Source organism: Pan paniscus, chromosome 12, assembly GCF_029289425.2.
Source record: "Pan paniscus chromosome 12, NHGRI_mPanPan1-v2.0_pri, whole genome shotgun sequence".
NCBI lineage: Eukaryota > Metazoa > Chordata > Mammalia > Primates > Hominidae > Pan > Pan paniscus.
Window position 1 is genome coordinate 69,933,740 of NC_073261.2, and position 18,031 is coordinate 69,951,770.

Consider the following 18,031-nt stretch of genomic DNA (forward strand, 5'->3'; position numbering starts at 1 on the left):
TCATCAACAAAATGTTAGCAAACCAAACCCAATTATCTATTAAAAAAAAAAAACTATGCACCATCACCAAATAGTATTTATTTCAGGTGTGAAAGTCTGGTTCAATATTTGAAAGTTAAATAATGTAATCCATCATATCAACAGGCTATAGAAGAAAAACCGCATGATTATATCACTAGATGTAGAAAAAGTATTTGACAAAATTCAACACTCATTAATGATAAAAATTCTCCTCAAGCTGAAAATAGAGGAGAATTTCCTCAACTTGATGAAGAACATCTGCAAAAAACCTGCAGCTACATAGTATTTAAAGGTGAGGAACTAGAAACTTTCCCACTAAGATTGGATACAAAGCAAAGTTGTCTCCTCTCACCCTTCCTTTTAACGTCATACTCAGAGTTCTAGATAATACAAGTTAAGAACAGGAAATAAAATATATACAAGTTGATAAGAAATAAGTAACACTGTCTTTGTTCACAGATGACATAATTATCTTTGTAGAAAATCCAAAAGAAACAAACAAAAAGCTTCCACAGCAAATAAGCAATTACAGCTTGAAGGATACACAGTCAACATGCAAGAATTGATTGCTTTCCTATATGTTATCAATGAACAAGTGGGATTTAAAATTTAAAACACAATACTACTGACATTAGCATCCCAAGCAATAAACTACTTAGATATAAATCCAACAAGATATGTATAAGTCTATATAAGAAAAACTACAAACACAAAGAACTAAATCAATAAAAAACAATCCTATGTTCATAGATAGGAACACTCAATATTGTTACCAAATCAGTTCTTCCTAACTTGATCCCAATCAAAATCCAGCAAGTTATTTTGTGAAATACTGACAAACTGATTATAAAGTTCATGTGGAGAGGCAAAAGGCCTAGACTAGTTAACACAATATTGAAGAAGAACAAAGTGAGAGGACCAGCATTACTCAACTTGAAGACTTAGTAAAAAGCTATAGTAATCAAGACAATGTGGTACTGGCATAAGAACAAACACATCAATGGAATAGAATAGAGAGCCAAGAAACAGACCCATGTAAATACAGTCAAATAATCTTAGACAAAGGATCAAAGACAATTCAATGGACTAAAGAGTCTTTTTGACAAATGGTAATGGGTCAACTGGACATTCACATGCAAAAAAAAAAAAAGAATCTAGACATGTAACTTAACACCCTTTACAAAAATTAACTCAAAATAAATTATAAACCTAAATGTAAAGTTCAAAACTCTACAACTCCTAGAAGATTACAGTAGAGAAAACCTAAATGGCCATGGGGATTGTCAGTGACTTTCTAGATACAATATCAAAGTCATGATTTATTAAAAAGTTGATAAGTTTAATTAAAATTAAAAACATAAAAACAATGTCACGAGAATAAGAAAACAAGCCACAGACTGATAGAAAATATTTTCAAAAGCTACATCTGAAGAGGGACTGTTATCCAAAATATACAAAAAAAAAAACCTCAAAACTTAACAATAAGAAAAGCAACAATACAATTTAAAAATGGGCAAAAGATACCTCATCAAAGAAGATATACAGATGGCAAGTAAGTATATGAAAATATGTTCAACGTTGTAAATTGCTAGGGGATTGAAAATTAAAACAACAATGAGATTCCACTACACACCTAAGAGAATGGTCAAAATCCAAACACCGATAACACCAAATGTTATAGAGGATGTGGAGCAACAGGAACTCTCATTCACTATTAGTGGGAATGCATAATGGTACAGCTGCTTTGAAAGACAGTTTGGCAGTTTCTTACAAAACTAAACAAACATACTCTTCCCATACAATCCAGCAATCCCACTCCTTTGTGTTTATTCAAATGCATTGAAGATTTGTGTCTACACAAAAACCTGCATGTAGATTTTTATAGCAGCTTTTATTCATAACTGCCAAACTTGGCAGCAATCAATGTGTCTTGCTGTTGGTGAATGGATAAATTGTGATACATCCAAACAATTGAATTTTATTCAGTACTAAAAATAAATGAGCTATCAAGCCATAAAAAAATGGAGAGACCTTAAATGCATATTACTAAGTGAAAGAAGCCAATTTGACAAAGCTATATGTCACATGATTCCAACTATCTGACACTCTGAAAAAGGCAAAATTATGAAGATAGTAAAAAGATCAACGGTTGCCAGGTGTTGTTTAGGAGGGAAGGATGAACAGGCAGAGCACAGAGGACTTTTAGGGCAGTGAAACTACTCTGTATGATTCTATAATGGTGAATACATGTCATTATACATTTGTCAAGGCCCATAGAATGTACAACACTTAGAATGAACCCTAATGTAAACTGTGGACTTCGAGTGGTAATGTACCAATCATTCATTGATTGTAACTATTGTGCCACTGCGATGTGGGATGTCATTAGTGAGAGGTTGTACCCATGTGGAAATAGAGGTATTGAAACTCTATATTTTCTACTCAAATTTTCTCTAAGCCTAAAACTACTCTAAAAATTAGTTCACTAACTTAAAAAACTAAAGAAATTGGTAATTCTAAAGAAAATCTTTTTCAGGAAAAGTAGAGATTGTTTTACTAGATTTTTAAAAAGCAGGCCCAAATATATGCTATTTATAGGTGATGCACTTTAAATAGAAGCACAAAAATAAGTTGAGAGTACAAAGATTAAAAAAGACACTATGCAAACCAACAAGATTTAGAAAGCTGGTGTGGCTAAAATTTATATCAAATTTAGTAGAATTCCGGGCAAAAAATGTTATAAAACTAGAGACATTTCATAATAATAAATGAGCAATTCCTCAGAAAGATATAGCTTCTTTTCTCTTACTTACGTGGGTGTTGGTTGCTAAAAAAAATTTTTCATCCCAAAATCCATGTCAGCATTCGCTGCTGGAGAGCTCAATCTGAGACAGCAAGGTTGACTCAACATATAAAATTTAATACATAAAATTCACCACAATAACCAAATAAAAGAGAGAAATCAGATGATCAACAAAGTAGATGCAAATGTTTGGCAAAATTCAATACCTGTTAGCGATGTAAAAAACTCCACCAACTAGGATTTTGGTACTCCTACACCTAGTTTGAACTGTAACTGGGCAATTATAGCAATCAGAGCCTGACAAGGGCATGATGACCACAAGATGATTGTCATGAATGAAAGTCTAGGTCGCCCCCACCAACCAAGCCACCTGAATCAACACAAGTGCTAGCTAAAAAAGAGAAAGCTAAAAAATTTAATACAGGTGAGAGGAAAAGGATTATAAAAATCATTTATGGCCTTGGGATCAACAGCAGCAACAAGAGTTGTAGCTCTTCCCAGTAATGCTTGTAAAATTTTCCAAGAAACTTTGATGAATTAAGCTGTGGCAGGGTAGAGTAAACTTAATGTGAGATGCAAACTATCAGAGCAATGCAAGAGGAGGGACACTAATGGAAAATGCTCCTGTTGTGCACAGATCCCCTGAGATCATTTTACCGCTTCTGTTTTCCCTAATCCCAGTTTCTATACATTTTTGCCACTGATGGGCTACACCTGCTACTCTTCTTTGCCTACTGCCCTCAGGTTACCAGAGCCACTTGTGCAGAGAGCTAGAAGTGTCTGGACCTTACATTCTCACAACCCCATGCCTACACTCTTTCTCTTCATTTGGTCCTTTACACTTGAGAGATAGCATGGCAGAATGAAGCCCATTTTACTTGCTCAGGACAAACTCTGAGGTGCAATTTACACTCCATTGTTTCCTTACAGCATCAGGCTGAAGCTACCTTCCAAAAATTTTACTCTTGTTAGATTATTTCCTTTCCTTTCCTACTTCCCCCATTTCCTTTCTGGTGTCTCTGGAGAGCACTTTCCAAGCACAAGAGGAGAGTCTGGTACTGGGACACCCAATCTAAAATATTTTGTTATAAACCTCCACAACACCTTATATTTCTACTTCATATTACTCAACTCATGGGCAATGATTAGTTCAAAGCCTAACTTCCCTGCTAGTGTGTAAAGTACATAAGTAGAGGGACTGGGCACTTTTGTCATCCCTAGTGTCTAAACTACTTTGTGGCACATAGATTCAAAGACATGTTGTATGATATATGAATGAAAACAAACCAAGAGTATCACAATTAATTAGTGAATTGGCGATATGTTTGTGATGTTTTAAAAAGAAACATTGTTTCTTTTTACATAAAAAGGCTTTTATACATAAAAATGCTTTATTGCTTTTAAGTGGATTTAGTGCATTGACCTAGGATAGATAAGCAAACACCAGTACTAAAAATAGAAGTCCTTAGGAATTCACTTATGATTTTTCAACCCCTCTGGGCACCTTTCTGTAACTGTTATTGGTTTGTTCTATACTTTCTAGTTTGATTATTCTTTTTGAAAGGCAAGACAGACCTACAACAGAAGAAAAGTAGGTACTAATTGCACCCATTACCAAAGTTATCCTGGGCATACTTCTCCGTGGGTTCCATCCTTAAAGTTACAGTGAATTCTATGATGTTCAGAATATCTGATTATTTGAACAACATCAGCAGGGCACAACACATGATGTGAGCCCAAAATCACCACAGTTGCTGTTCACATCTGCTAAGCAGGGCCTTAACAAATTGTTCAAGTCATTAGAGAGGTAAATATAGGAAAGAAAATGTGTACATTAATCCACACACTGGGAGCTCTTCATTGAAGAAGGAACTGACTGGTGAGTGCTCTCAGTCACTTAATGACACCAAATTGCTACAAGTAGAGTTTCAGAATAATTTTAAGGCAAAGATACAGAAGAGATGAACAAATGAAAAAAATCAGAGTAGTTTTCTATGTTAGCATGCCTGGAATTCTAACTACCAAACTGAACCAATTTGAATTCTTTGTTTTTAAAATCTTTCCTCAAGTCTTCTTCTTCCTCTGTGAGCTGAATACACGTCACCCAATATAAATGCCAATTTTAGGTTGTAACACGGAAAAAGACATGTGCATTAATCATGATACCTTGGCTCCACTTGTACCATCTTCCCTTTGGGAGCAAAAGAAACTTTGCTTAAGATAAAATAAATTGGGCCCCCTGCTATAAGTTGGAGAGGGTCCTGGTGAGGAAAAAGTCAATGTGCATTGTGTGTAGAGGTATCTTTATAAAAGCCTCATGCTAAAATTTTAGAGGCTGTTATGCCATCTTAGAAAAGAACAAGGACTATGTTTCACTTTATCCACTATATAAATATATTATTTGGATACTTTTAACTCAATTACTAAATCTGTTTAACTATAAATGCAAATTCTTAAAAAATATGTATGTGTATATATACACACACACATATATATACACGTACACACACACACGCACATACATATATATGACGTATTTTTTCCAAACTTTAGATGAAAAGTTTATTCACAACAGCAAATGCAGAAAAAGGGGGAAAAGAAGCAGAGTTGTTTTATTTTTGTTTTGTTTTTATTGCAGATGGCTTAGTATTTCCTTACTTCTCCTCCTGTGGCATGACCGTCATTTTTAACTACTGAATGTATTGATACCACAGCTTTTTCAAAAATATTTAGGAAGCTTACAAAAACAAATGATGTCATGGCTAATAGAGATTAGTAAATTAGAGAAGGAAATAGAGACTAAGAAAAAGATAGGAATTCAGATACCAACCATGGGAGTCAATCCTGTTTCTGTGACTGAACTTCTAACTTGGCCCTCGACTTCCTGACAGCTAGACAAAAGGCTGGTAAGTCTAAACATACCAAATGAAAGAAGAGGGAAAAAAACCTCACTATGAAACCACTTCATATGAAACAACCATTTTCCAATTATAAATTATATACTGAATTTTTTGTTTGGGATTGTAGCTAAGAGACCTTTTTCATCAGTGAACATTAGGCTTGGCAACATTTTTGTAGCAAACACATGGTCATTTCGTAAAATGGTATTGATTAAATATTTAGTGCAATTGAGTGAAGGTGAGTCCATAAGCCAAGTTTATATGTTAAACTCTGGTATCTAATATGTTTTAATTACAGTTTTAAATTATCAAAAGTAGTGGGTACCTTATTTTCCCTAAATGAAACTTTTCTCAGTCGGGCTTTTGTAAAGAGGTGGACGATAGAAAAATTAGATCATACTTTCTGACCAGTGATTGAAACACACATTTCTATACTGACTGTGCATTAAAGTAATCTCCAAATGTTTTGTACACCAAATGAGCAGGTGGATAAATGGATCTTCTCTTGTAACAGTTGATGAACAATTTATAATTCTCCTTTGGATGGGGATTTGTTAGCAAAGCCGATAATTTTGTAGGGAGAAAAATTTCAGCTCTGACCCAAAACTTTAATAAGCTATAAAGGTTGACAACCTTACATGGCAAAAAGTGGTTTTGGCTTAGCAGCACTTTTTAAAGGTTAATGAATATATAATGGGACCTGTGATCACAGCTCCTACTACTACATGACACTGAGGTAGGAGACGGGACTCAACTCCAGATGCAGGGCTCGGACAAGCAACCAGACTGAGCACTAGCTAAAACAGAGGGGAGGGCAGAAGCAGCTTTCCAATCAGACATGCCCACCAGTCTACCATGTCAATTTATCATTGCCATGGCAACACCTGAGAGTTACCACCTCTTTCCATGGCAATGACCCGATGACCCAAAAGTTACATAAGTAGAGGGACTGGGCGCTTTTGTCATAGGGAAGGAGTACTTCCCTAGAAATTTCTGCAGAAACCACCTCTTAATCTCCATGCAATTAAAAGTGGGTATAAATATGACTCCAAAACTGTCCTAAGCTGCCACTTTTTGCCTATGGGGTAGCCCTGCTCTGTAGGAGCAGTCAGGGAGCTGTAACACTGCCTCTTCCATAAAGCTGTTTTCTTCTACCTCTGGCTTGCCCTTGAATCATATATGTGTATGTATGTGTATATATATATATATATATGTTTCCTGAGTTACTTCACTTAGAATTATGGTCTCCAACTCCATCCAGGTTGCTGCAAATGCCATTATTTCATTCCTTTTTATGGCTAAGTAGTACTCCACGGTGTGTGTGTATACACAAAGGGGGGAAGGCAGAAGCAGCTTTCCAATCAGACATGCCCACCAGTCTGCCATGTCAATTTATCACTGCCATGGCAACACCCGAGAGTCACCGCCTCTTTCCAAGGCAATGACCCAATGACCCAAGTATACACCATGTATACCCAATGACCCATGTATACACGCACACACCATGGAATACTACTTAGCCATAAAAGAATGAAATAATGGCATTTGCAGCAACCTGGATGGAGTTGGAGACCGTAATTCTAAGTGAAGTAACTCAGGAATGGAAAACCAAACACTCTATGTTCTCACTTACAAGTGGGAGCTAAACTATGAGGAATGCAAAGGCATAAGAATGATATAATGGACTTTGGGGGTTTGGGGAGAAAGTGGGAGAAGGGGATGAGGGATAAAAGATTACACATTGGGTACAGTGTACACTCGGTGTATGCTCGGGTGATGGGTGCACCCAAATCTCAGAAATCACACCTATAGAACTTAGTCATGTAATCGAACACCACCTGTTCCCCAATAGCTATTGAAATAAAGAAATAAATAAATAAAATAGGTCCATTAAAAATCAACTAGGAAATAAAAGCAGAGAAGGATGAAGAGAGTAGAGAGTGAGAGAGAGTAGAGAGTGAGAGAAAGCACTGTGGAAACTTACAAATGCAGACTCTATTTCCCTTCATTTTCAGACTTTAAAAAAAATCTTCTGCTGAATTCTAGCAAAAGGAATCTATTTTTATTGTTCTCTTCCTGAGTCAAGGAGAGAGCAGTTATATGCAGGAGTTTTGATGCCTAGCTATTGTCAGTTACCCCAGGATACCATACAATGCATGCATCAAATTCTTCTTTGTTCGGAGCACCCTTGTAGCCATCTTCCTTTTTCAACAATATCCTTCGTCATGTGCTTTGAATTGATTCGTTCTTCATTCAGATACTGTTTGTCTCCCTTCTTTCCAAAATTCATCATAACTGCTGGCCCATGGAGCACATTATTTCTTATGGTCTAGTGGGGTTATGGATTTATTTATCGAAATACTGTTTACATCATTTTTAAGGTTTGAGGCAAGAAGAGGAAGCTGCAGCAGGTACTCATCCTGCCATTTTGAAATCAAAGTTTTTTCTTGTTTTCTCAGTGAGATGAAAAACAAATAACGAATTAAATAGTTGTAGGGATTTTGTTTGTAAAACCTACTGTTCATACGTGAATATAAGACCAATGTCCTTTTTTTCCCCTCCACCCACACAATCACCATCTGTGATTGGCCATGAAAGAGCCTGTGGTAGGCTGGATGATGTAAAAAGGACAGAACTTCATAGTATTTAACTGTGCAGCTAGAATTACTTTATCTAGTAGTGACAGACCCTTCAGCACTTAATGTGATTTTTCTCTTCTATTCTAATAGTATAAATTGCAACAGACCACGGGGTCTGGGATCCTTTGTCTTTAAAGACTTGCTATTATTCCTCATTCGCTGTCAAGACCACTGAACTTTAAAATTAAGGCAGCAATAAAAGCCTTACAACAACTCAGCAATATAGATTTTATCTCCATACAGCACGTAAGGAAACAGTCTCAGTGAAGTTAAATTGCTCAAACTCAGAAAGCTAATTATAAAGTCAAATACTGAACTTGCGGGCCCAAATTCTGCCTCTCTAAAGTCAAATGCTATTTATTCAATGCTGCACTTAATACAGCATACTTTAAGATAGCTCCAGCCCAATGTGATGACTCTTCTATAACTTCTACTGTATTCACTCTATAATTCCAACCAAAAAATATCTTCATCTTGAGAGGTTGGACCGTACGAAATTACTGTTTTAATAATCCAAAAGTGGTCATATATTGGCAATTTCCTATGGTTCAACTTAATATACTGTTTGTAATTGTGTAACAGGGTGGATAATTTTTATTTTTAGAAGGAAAAGAATTAAAAATGTATATTAGTATATGAATTCCTCATAGTGGTGCCTTGAGCTTTGTTGGGCATCTACCTTGATAAGCCAGCTTGAGGTAGGCAGATCCTTTCCAGGAATAGATTGCAACCAAGGTTTCTACTGGAGAAATCAGTTTGCCCCTGATGTAGAGGAGGAATGAGGCAACAAGAAGCTTACTAAAGAATGTGAACTCTGGAAATTAGTGGAAATCATTTGGATACTGCTTACTCAGATCAAGAAACTGGATGTTTGAGGTAACCCTACCTCGATCTCAAGGATCAAAAAGATCCAGCTAGCCTCCCAGATACTACTCTTAAACGTAATTCTTGAGAGCAGTCCACACTATAAGTCAGGAACCAACGCTGTGTTTACTCACATGGCAGTGATAGGCATTCATTAAATATTCATTGACCTAAGGAACAATCATCCCAATTAGACTGTCGCTACTTTACTGGAAATTACATAAGATGATCTGAATTTCCTATAGTGCCTTAAGCATGTGTTTGAAGCTTGAAAGGCATTCATTTAAAAGCTCAGATTCTGGTTGTCAGTCTATCAGCTTCAAGGCTGGTAAAAATATTCTGCCAAGATAGATACATTAACCTTTGTCCCAGGGAAGATAAGATCATAAACTAATAACCTGGTCACACAAGTGAATGGTGCCACTCATTTTGATTGATAAAGGTATTAGGCAATAGCAAGATTCAGGCACTTATTTGTCCATCTTCTCTGTCATTTAAAGTTGAGGCTAATACTAAGTGTAGAAGGCCTTATTCCACAATCTTATTAGTGACATCCAAGAAGTATGTGTTCTCTGAGCACATTTGTGTGTGTGTTTTCCTATTGATCTCTTAGTCACACGTATATATTATGCCTTTCTGAATAAGGTATAAGTTTCTTAAAGAGGCCAAGTTTTTCATTTATTTGGTATTTCCTCTCCAAAATATTTCCTTCTGATGACTGTTTTAAAAATAAGTAGATAATAATTAAGTTTAATTTTAATCTATATAAATTAAAAGACTAAGAGGATTTTATAACAGAAACATTTTTAAATATTTTAAATATCATTTGAAAGCTTTAATTCCATTATAATACAGAATGGTGCAAGTTGAGGAATATCTGAATATTTAATCCCTCATTATGAGCATATTTTAAAACATGCCTTTGGTTTATGTTTAAGATAATGAATCATCTGTATTACTATTATTACTACCATCACATAGGAGCATTAGGACACGTCATGACTATTACAAATGGACTCAATTTAGGAAAGACATTTTGAAGAAGACAAAAACACTGTGAGATTAAATAATTTATTACCATTGCTAAGATGAACACATATACTTAATACTCAATTTTATGCAGAACTTTAAAAAAATAGTTTTAATACAGTATCAAAATTTACACAAGTTTATTTTGTCAAAAGACCAGTGTCCCTTGTATTAGCTTCTGCAGGCTCTGCTGCAGGCACAACAGCTTATTTTAAACATCTTCAGAGTGTAGGAATACAACAATTTAAGGATGAAAGCTTTCCTAGGAAAGAAGGTGTAAATATAGCAAGCAATTTTCTTTTATAGAGTAATAACATTTTAAAATATAACATTTAAAAGGGGAGCTTAAATTGTAACCCAATTATGATAATTAGAGAGATAATTCTATAGTAAATTAATTCATAAATATTTTCTGAAAATAGATGATTTTTCATCACAGTAACATTTTTGAAAGTATAACAAAATTCCTTCACAGTCTCCTACTAGTGACAATTAACTCATTATGTAATGAGCCCATCTAAAACAACAACAACAGAGAATATCTGCCATGAATCAAATCTCAGAAATTTAGAACCTATCCAAAAACTGGGAATTGTTGCATTTCTACTTTTATAATCTTAAACTACCATAAAAACGTAGCATTCGGTCACAGGCCTCTTGCACATTCATACAAGAAACTATCATTGCATTTGGATTAACACAAAATACCCATCATAGCATTTCCAGTACACACATTCTAATATTATATATATGTATATGTATACCAAAAATAAGAAATAAACTAAGCAAAGCTAGCACACCTCTTTTTCAAACCTCAAGCAATCTGAACAAGAGCTTTTAGCCTCAATAATGAAGGACATGCGTCAGTTTCATAAAATGTTAGATAGCTGCAGTAGGCAAAGAAAGCTTTTTTCATAAATGCAGTGCAATATTTTAAAGTTTACATAAAGTTTATTAAATATACAGCATGTCTAGAAACTAAATTGTAGAAATTGACATCTCACAGCTCGAAACACTTAGAAAAATTATGTTTGTTGTTTTTAGTTGAAATTGTTAATATTAACACCAATGGATACACTGAATGAATATGAAGGTTGGTATGCCCCAAGATGTGTCTTTATGAGAAACTCATTAAGATGAAAAAAAAAGATATATTTATATTGATCAATTGAAGTAAATGGTACTCTCTGATAAGCACTCTACAAAGTCTTGCTACCCTTCTAGCTGGTAGGGAGAATTTACATGGTATTTTTTAGCACCTCAGAAGTCAAAACAAAACTCCAGAAACTTAATCTTATCTTGCATCCAAATTAATTATGCATTAGGAATTACTAGTTTGTTTGTTGACTGAAGTGTAAGAGGTAAATGCCCAACTCTCAAACTTGGGAAGCTGGAAAATACCTCTTCATATCTTCAATATGATATGGTAGAAAACTCCTACCATTATGTGTAATGAGTCATCTCTATTCAAAACACTGAGGCTCCACTGTACTCTTAAAACTATTCAGGTTTCCCAATTACAATATTATATCTGGGGAGTTAAAAACACTTATTTCTAATGAAAACACTGGTACCAAAATGTTGATTTCCAAAGCTACTCTGTTTGAGATTTTCAAAGCTACCTTGTTTGAGATTGACTGTCGTGGACACTGAGGTGAGAGACACAGAATATCAGCTTGAGGGGAGAAGTTGTACTACAGGTTTTAGAGGGGAGATATGTGCAATGTACAATCACTCCATGTTATTCCATGAGTCCAGGTTTGTGGAAACCCACTCTTTCCTTTTTCTTCTTCTTGTCTTCTATCACTTTCTGGCAGTGGTGATCTCCTGTTTGAAAAAGAGTGCATCTCACATTGGTCCTTTGTACTGGTTTCCTGACAAATGTTGCCTAATTCCAGGACACGAACCTGCAGCATCTCCAAGTTTCCTCCACACAACCTTAAAAAAAAAAAAAGAAGGAGTGAGTATCTTACTTTTCCTCTTTCACAAGGAGATTTGCATTTCTTAAGGGTAAATTAAGAGAGGAGCGAAGATGAAGTAAAGACAAGAGACAAAATATCCACATGAATGAGTTCAAATACAAAATAAAATGTGATGACAAGCTTCTTAAAACACAAGAACTACTTAGTAGTAGGGACTACTAAACCTTGTTAGTAACCAGGGTCAAAATTTTAAAATGATATATTAACTTACTGTAGTTACGTAAGTGGTCCCCAACTCTGACTGCACACTAAGCACTTGAGGAACTCTTAAACAGTAATCCCCATCCTTGAAGATTCTGATTTCACTGGGAGAAGTGAGGCATGGACAACTGCATTTTTTAAAAAAAAGCTCTAAAAGTAATTCTAATGTGTAGCCAGAATTAAGAACACCTTGGCAAGATCATCCTGGTTCCTATATTATACATCCATAACAAAGGATATCAGTGTTTAATGTGCTGAGGAAAATGAAGGAGCTTTTGTTATTGAGCTGCTTAAGTCTTGAGGTGGTAGTCTTAGGGCCACTAGTAAATTTCTCTGGCTTTTTCTACAGAGTGGGGTCATCAGTTGTCACAAATCTTAGCTACCAAGCAATATGATCTCTTGGATTTCCAAAACACAAAGCATCCAAATGTAGGCAGATGATAAGAATAAATTCAAGAATCACTGAAAGAGATACAATTACAATATGTTAGAAGCTGGGCCACATAGAGGGACAAAAGGTGCAATCAAGAATAATGTAAGCATAAACGTAAAACTACCGAATTCACCAATAATACATCAATACACTAACATTGATTGGAATATACACACATGCACATGCATGTATGTGCACATGCACAATAACAGCCATACCCTCCCAGACTATTTCACGCTAAGGATTATGATCAGATTGATTGATTGCGCAAAACTTTACAATACTCTGACGTGAACACAAAACTAGTTTGTTCATTAATTATTCATAAACTGTTTCTTTTGTTTGGTTTTGTTTTGCTTTTAAATAGAAGTGGATACTACAGGGAAACCCAATATCCTTCATAGTAATACACAATATAGGGCTCTGTTTACCTTCATTTCTAAGCCAAAGAAACTGTTAATCTCAATGCCTCAGCATATACCAATACCTGGCATAAATATCCCATTGTACTCAAAAGGAGTTGAAGTTAGGGTTCTTAAATATCTGGAAAGGAATTATTAATATATAGCAATGGATGGCTCAAGCTATACACAAGAGAGTTAGGAAAGTCTCATTTCTTAATAAATTGACAAGACAGAAACACTGAATAAAGGAGCCAAAGGATGCTATGGACTTTCCTTTTCTAGCCCTTAAATACAATTACATCTATCCAGAATGCTTTGAATGTGTGGTTTAGAAGCAGAGGGTAGACTTAAGGACCTTACAAGGATAAGAGACACCAGCACTAGCTGGTTACAACTCAAAAGTGCAACTCCTCTTCAAATATTGAAATGTAGAACACAATGAGCTTAACCCGGATGTAACTATGTGGTGAAAGGAAACTCTTAAAGAAGGCAGAACTTTGCAATAAACCAACAATACTAAGGTTGACACAGGAGTAGTGACTTACTAACTAAAAAGGCATAACAGGTGTGTGTTTGAGACTGTGACTGAGATGACCAATCAGGTATTTCAACTGTCCTCAGGGAATTTACAAGAGCCAAACAGACAAACCTAAAATAAAACAACTACTACAAAAAGGCAGATTTACTATTTCTTAGGGGGCAGTATATTTATTTCTGTAGCACAGTTTGGGAAGAGAATAGCTAACTACATACTAACCCACATGATGGTAATATGAATAATAACCTTTTCGCTGTGTAGATGTCAACAACATCTAATCTCTAGGAGCAATACTAGAAATGACAGCAAAACTTCTGTGGTCCCAAGTTCTATCTGAGTCTTATAACCCATCTCATATTATGGGAAAACTTTATTTTTCTGTGACATTATTATAAAGGCATATAATTTCTCTACTAGAAGCCAAGCCTTCATAATCTTTGCTAGTTTCACAACTTATCTATGAAACTGCTTTACAATCTGCATTTTTCCCTATTCTGTGGCATTGACTATGTGTTTTTGATCATATAATTAATAATGGTGACAATAACATTTTTAAATTGTTTCCAAATATATAAAATTGCTTAAGAATTAGATTTGGGTTTGTTTGCATTTTTTCCTCAAATTCTGGGGATCAAAGACAAAAGGAGACAGAAACCATACTCCTAGAGAACTTTTAAAGGTAAACAAGGAGGGCAAGCTTTTGGCTTTCTGAAAGTATCTTATACACTAAAAAATAAAAATAATACTGTATGGTGCCTTTCAATTTATTTTTGAAAGTGCAGGCAAACAAAAAGATCAACATAAAACTAATCAAAATCCAATCCAGTAATGGGTCTCTATTGAGACTAAGATATGAATTTTCTAATGTCCAGAAATTGAAAGGAAGGAAAGCAAAGGAAAAGGGAAAGAAACAATCCTGGAATTTTTTACAGAAATTCTGGCATTAAGAACCATGGAGATGGCCCCCTCTGTAAGATAGGGTGCTTTTCACTTTTTGTTCCTCAGGAAAGGTCCTCAAAGGAAATCTTGGTGTACTCCTGACTTCACTATTCATTAGAAAATAGTTCGAGCAAGTAACTTAATTTCTGGGTCTTAGTTTCTTCAAATATAGAATTAGAGTGTTCGGGTTCTTACCCAGGGGTTCATATCTGAATTGCCTGAAGTCTGATGGTAAACTCAGAGATCCGAATTATGAAGGAGGTCCACATACTATTCTCTGGACAAACACTGGAGAACGACCTCTATGGCTCCTTCTAGTCCAACAGTTCCTATTGTCTGAACTTTCTCTCTCATTCCATAGTCAATAGATGAGAAGCAACAGGCATTCCTAGGTATGTGGCTCACTTTTTAAAATTTATCTGAGGGAAATATTCAAACTGAAAATCTTAAGCACAGGTTGAAAAGCTACAGAAAGTGAATGGTGGTGCATTTAGGAAAGATGACATCTAGAACTAGATGTCCTTTTGAAAACAGACAACAGATATGCAGGAAAGAAAAACAAATAACTTAGGAAGGGTTGGAAGAGAAAAATCAGCCACAACACAGGCAAGCAAGAGACTACAAATCTCATTCCAGCACATAAAAAATGCCCAGGGGACTTATGTAACATTTACTGGATTCCAGAAACACCTCGAGGAGGTTGATGCGTAAGTGTCTGAGAATATCTGGTCCTAATAGATCTAAAGCTAAAGGGTATTTCTAAGCAATTTTCACATCCTGATAGGATAGAGAAAAGAATATGAGGATAAAGCATAATGTAAAGCCAATTAAAATCAGTGTTTAACATGACCAGTGCTTAACCATGATTTCTTGCATTTAACAATGGCTTCCTCTGTAATATTCCATTTAGCTATTTAAAGCCTCACAATTTATATTATTGATTAAATGATACATCCCATGTATATTACTCAAAAAATTAAAATTTAGTCAGGGATTAATAGTAAAAATCCAAGCCATATTAATGATTGTGTTGAATATGCATGTGAAAATAACATATCTTTTTTTATTTTATTTTATTTTTTTACTGTGGTCTCTGACTTCATGAATAGATTTCTATTTGTCTATCCTGTTGGTTTTTTTTTTTTTTTTTTTTTGAGACAGGGTCTCATTCTGTTGCCCAGGCTGGAGTGGAGTGGTATGATCATAGCTCACTGCAGCCTCAAACTCCTGGGCTAAAGCAATTTAAAGCAATTTTCCCTCTTCAGCCTCCCAAAGTGCTGGGATTATAGGTGTGTGCTACTGTGCCTGGCCTAACTATCCTTTAGGTTCTTATCTGTCTTTCTTACCTTACTATATTCTGAGTTTGGGTCAACAACTGAAAGCTAAAGATAATACTTTGCATGACATGAAGCACACATATATGATATGTGAAGAACTAAGCAAAATTACCTAGTAAGGTGGCGATTTTTTCCAAGAATAGTTACAAGTAAATCTAAAGGTGGCTGTATTTTCTTTATCATAGGTTTTTAAACACTGATCTTTAACAAACTTCTTAGAAGTATAAAATAGAAACCCATTTATTTTATCAAAATTAGAAACATATTTTAGACAGTAAATTCAGTATTAACAAATGTTTGTAGAGTCTTCTGGAATACAGAATTGGCTGATCATCTCTAAATTGAATATTCTGTAACATGATTGTATTAATAAAACTACAATAAAATATACTGAATATAAAAACAAGGGAAATTGGTTTTATTTTCATATAAAAACATAAAGGCATTTGGTCAGCATTTTAAAAATATTCATAAAACAATAGCTAAGCTACGATGTGGCTTTCAACACAGAATACACAATAAAGCACATTAAACTTACATTGCACATTTCTCTGACTATAGCTTTTTCTGTCTCACTAAGGTCATGTTCATACTCTTTACCCTGTTGACGATCTATAGTTTCCTGAACATCCAAGACCTGGATTTGTTGAAAAAGAAAAGCAAATTTCACATGGAAAAAAGCTTGTTAGTTATGATAAAACCATCAAGGAGCTCCACTTTGTAAAACCTTTAGTTTTCTCCATGTCTGCATATCAGAGTGGATTAGTATATGGAAACATATTTTTTAAATAGCTGATTGTTCTGAAATCTATTTGGAATGATTCTATTTGATTTTCAAATGGCCATTAAAAGAAATCCATTGCATCACTAACAATCAATGGAATTCATTAGTGTCTAAAATAAGTATATGCATTTACTTTGGTCATTAAGATAATCTCACTGTGTCAACAATTTGGATATAGTCAATAACTCTTGCTCCACTGTAATGATGACCAATATAATTAACTATGTGCCAAATGGTCCAAATGATATGTAGACATGGCCTGCATAAAAGATGACTAAAAAAGATGATAGTGACAGGTGAAACTGGTCAAAACCCAGGAATATGCACGTAAGAACTACTGACCTCGCAGTTCTTGCCTGGACATGTTCCCAGTGCCTAAGAAAAGGCATGTGGAGGTGGCTCTTTGATAGTATCAAAGAGAAGCACTGGCTCCTTATAGTGAAAATATTTGAACAACACTTTAAATATTTTTCATGAAAGCAAAATGTCTTGGAATAAAATGCCTTTTAAACAATTTTAGAGGCCTATGTTTCCACTTCTCTAAATTAGCCCTAAACACGTTGAAAATAATATTCCTTTAAAAATGTCTAAAGTTTTATTGTGGGTACCTTTTTATACTACAAAAGGAGAAAATAACTTTGGCTTTCTGTGCTGTTTGTTGTTTTTATCTATATCAGTTTACAAATCAAAGTGTTGAAGTAATACAAAAAACTAATGCTCTCCCTAGAAGTTCCTATAGAATCCACACCAACTGCAACACTGCTAAGCTACTTGATTCTACTGTCATCACGGTCAATGCTGATGTTCACATCTGCTACCTGTGAATTTACACCAATTGAGCCAAACTAAATGACTTAAGCATGAAGTGGGACCTTCAGGTCAAGTTCATGGACACTATCTGAATCTAACTAGAGTTCGATCCTGTAATAAATAATCTGATCACAAACTACACTCATTAATTTGAAACGTCTAGCCATTATTATTATAAAAATGCCACTTCTGAGCCCTGATACTCACCTCAGATTACAGTTAATTTACCTTCTTTACATATTTAGAGAAAATCACTGACTGTGCTTGGTGAATATTCATAGAAAACATAAAGAGCTCCTTGAGCAAGCTCATTTACCTACAAATTTGATTTGTAATGCACCTCAGAG

The 18,031-nt window shown here is 35.0% G+C and overlaps 1 protein-coding gene across 6 annotated transcripts in view; it reads right to left on the reverse strand.

Moving 5' to 3' along the window:
- Nucleotides 1-10,279: 10,279 nt before the first annotated feature.
- Nucleotides 10,280-18,031, reverse strand: part of CCDC85A (coiled-coil domain containing 85A) — a 203,346-nt gene continuing 195,594 nt past the window's right edge. For 4 of the 6 annotated variants that reach the window (XM_034953192.3, XM_034953189.4, XM_034953193.3 and 1 more), the window contains one exon: nucleotides 10,280-12,194. In XM_034953192.3, coding sequence (XP_034809083.1) covers nucleotides 12,105-12,194 — 90 coding nt within the window. In that variant the 3' untranslated portion in view covers nucleotides 10,280-12,104. Of the gene's footprint in view, nucleotides 12,195-16,628; nucleotides 16,728-18,031 lie in introns of all 6 variants that reach the window. The other 2 variants (XM_034953190.3, XM_034953188.3) reach the window with 1 other exon arrangement.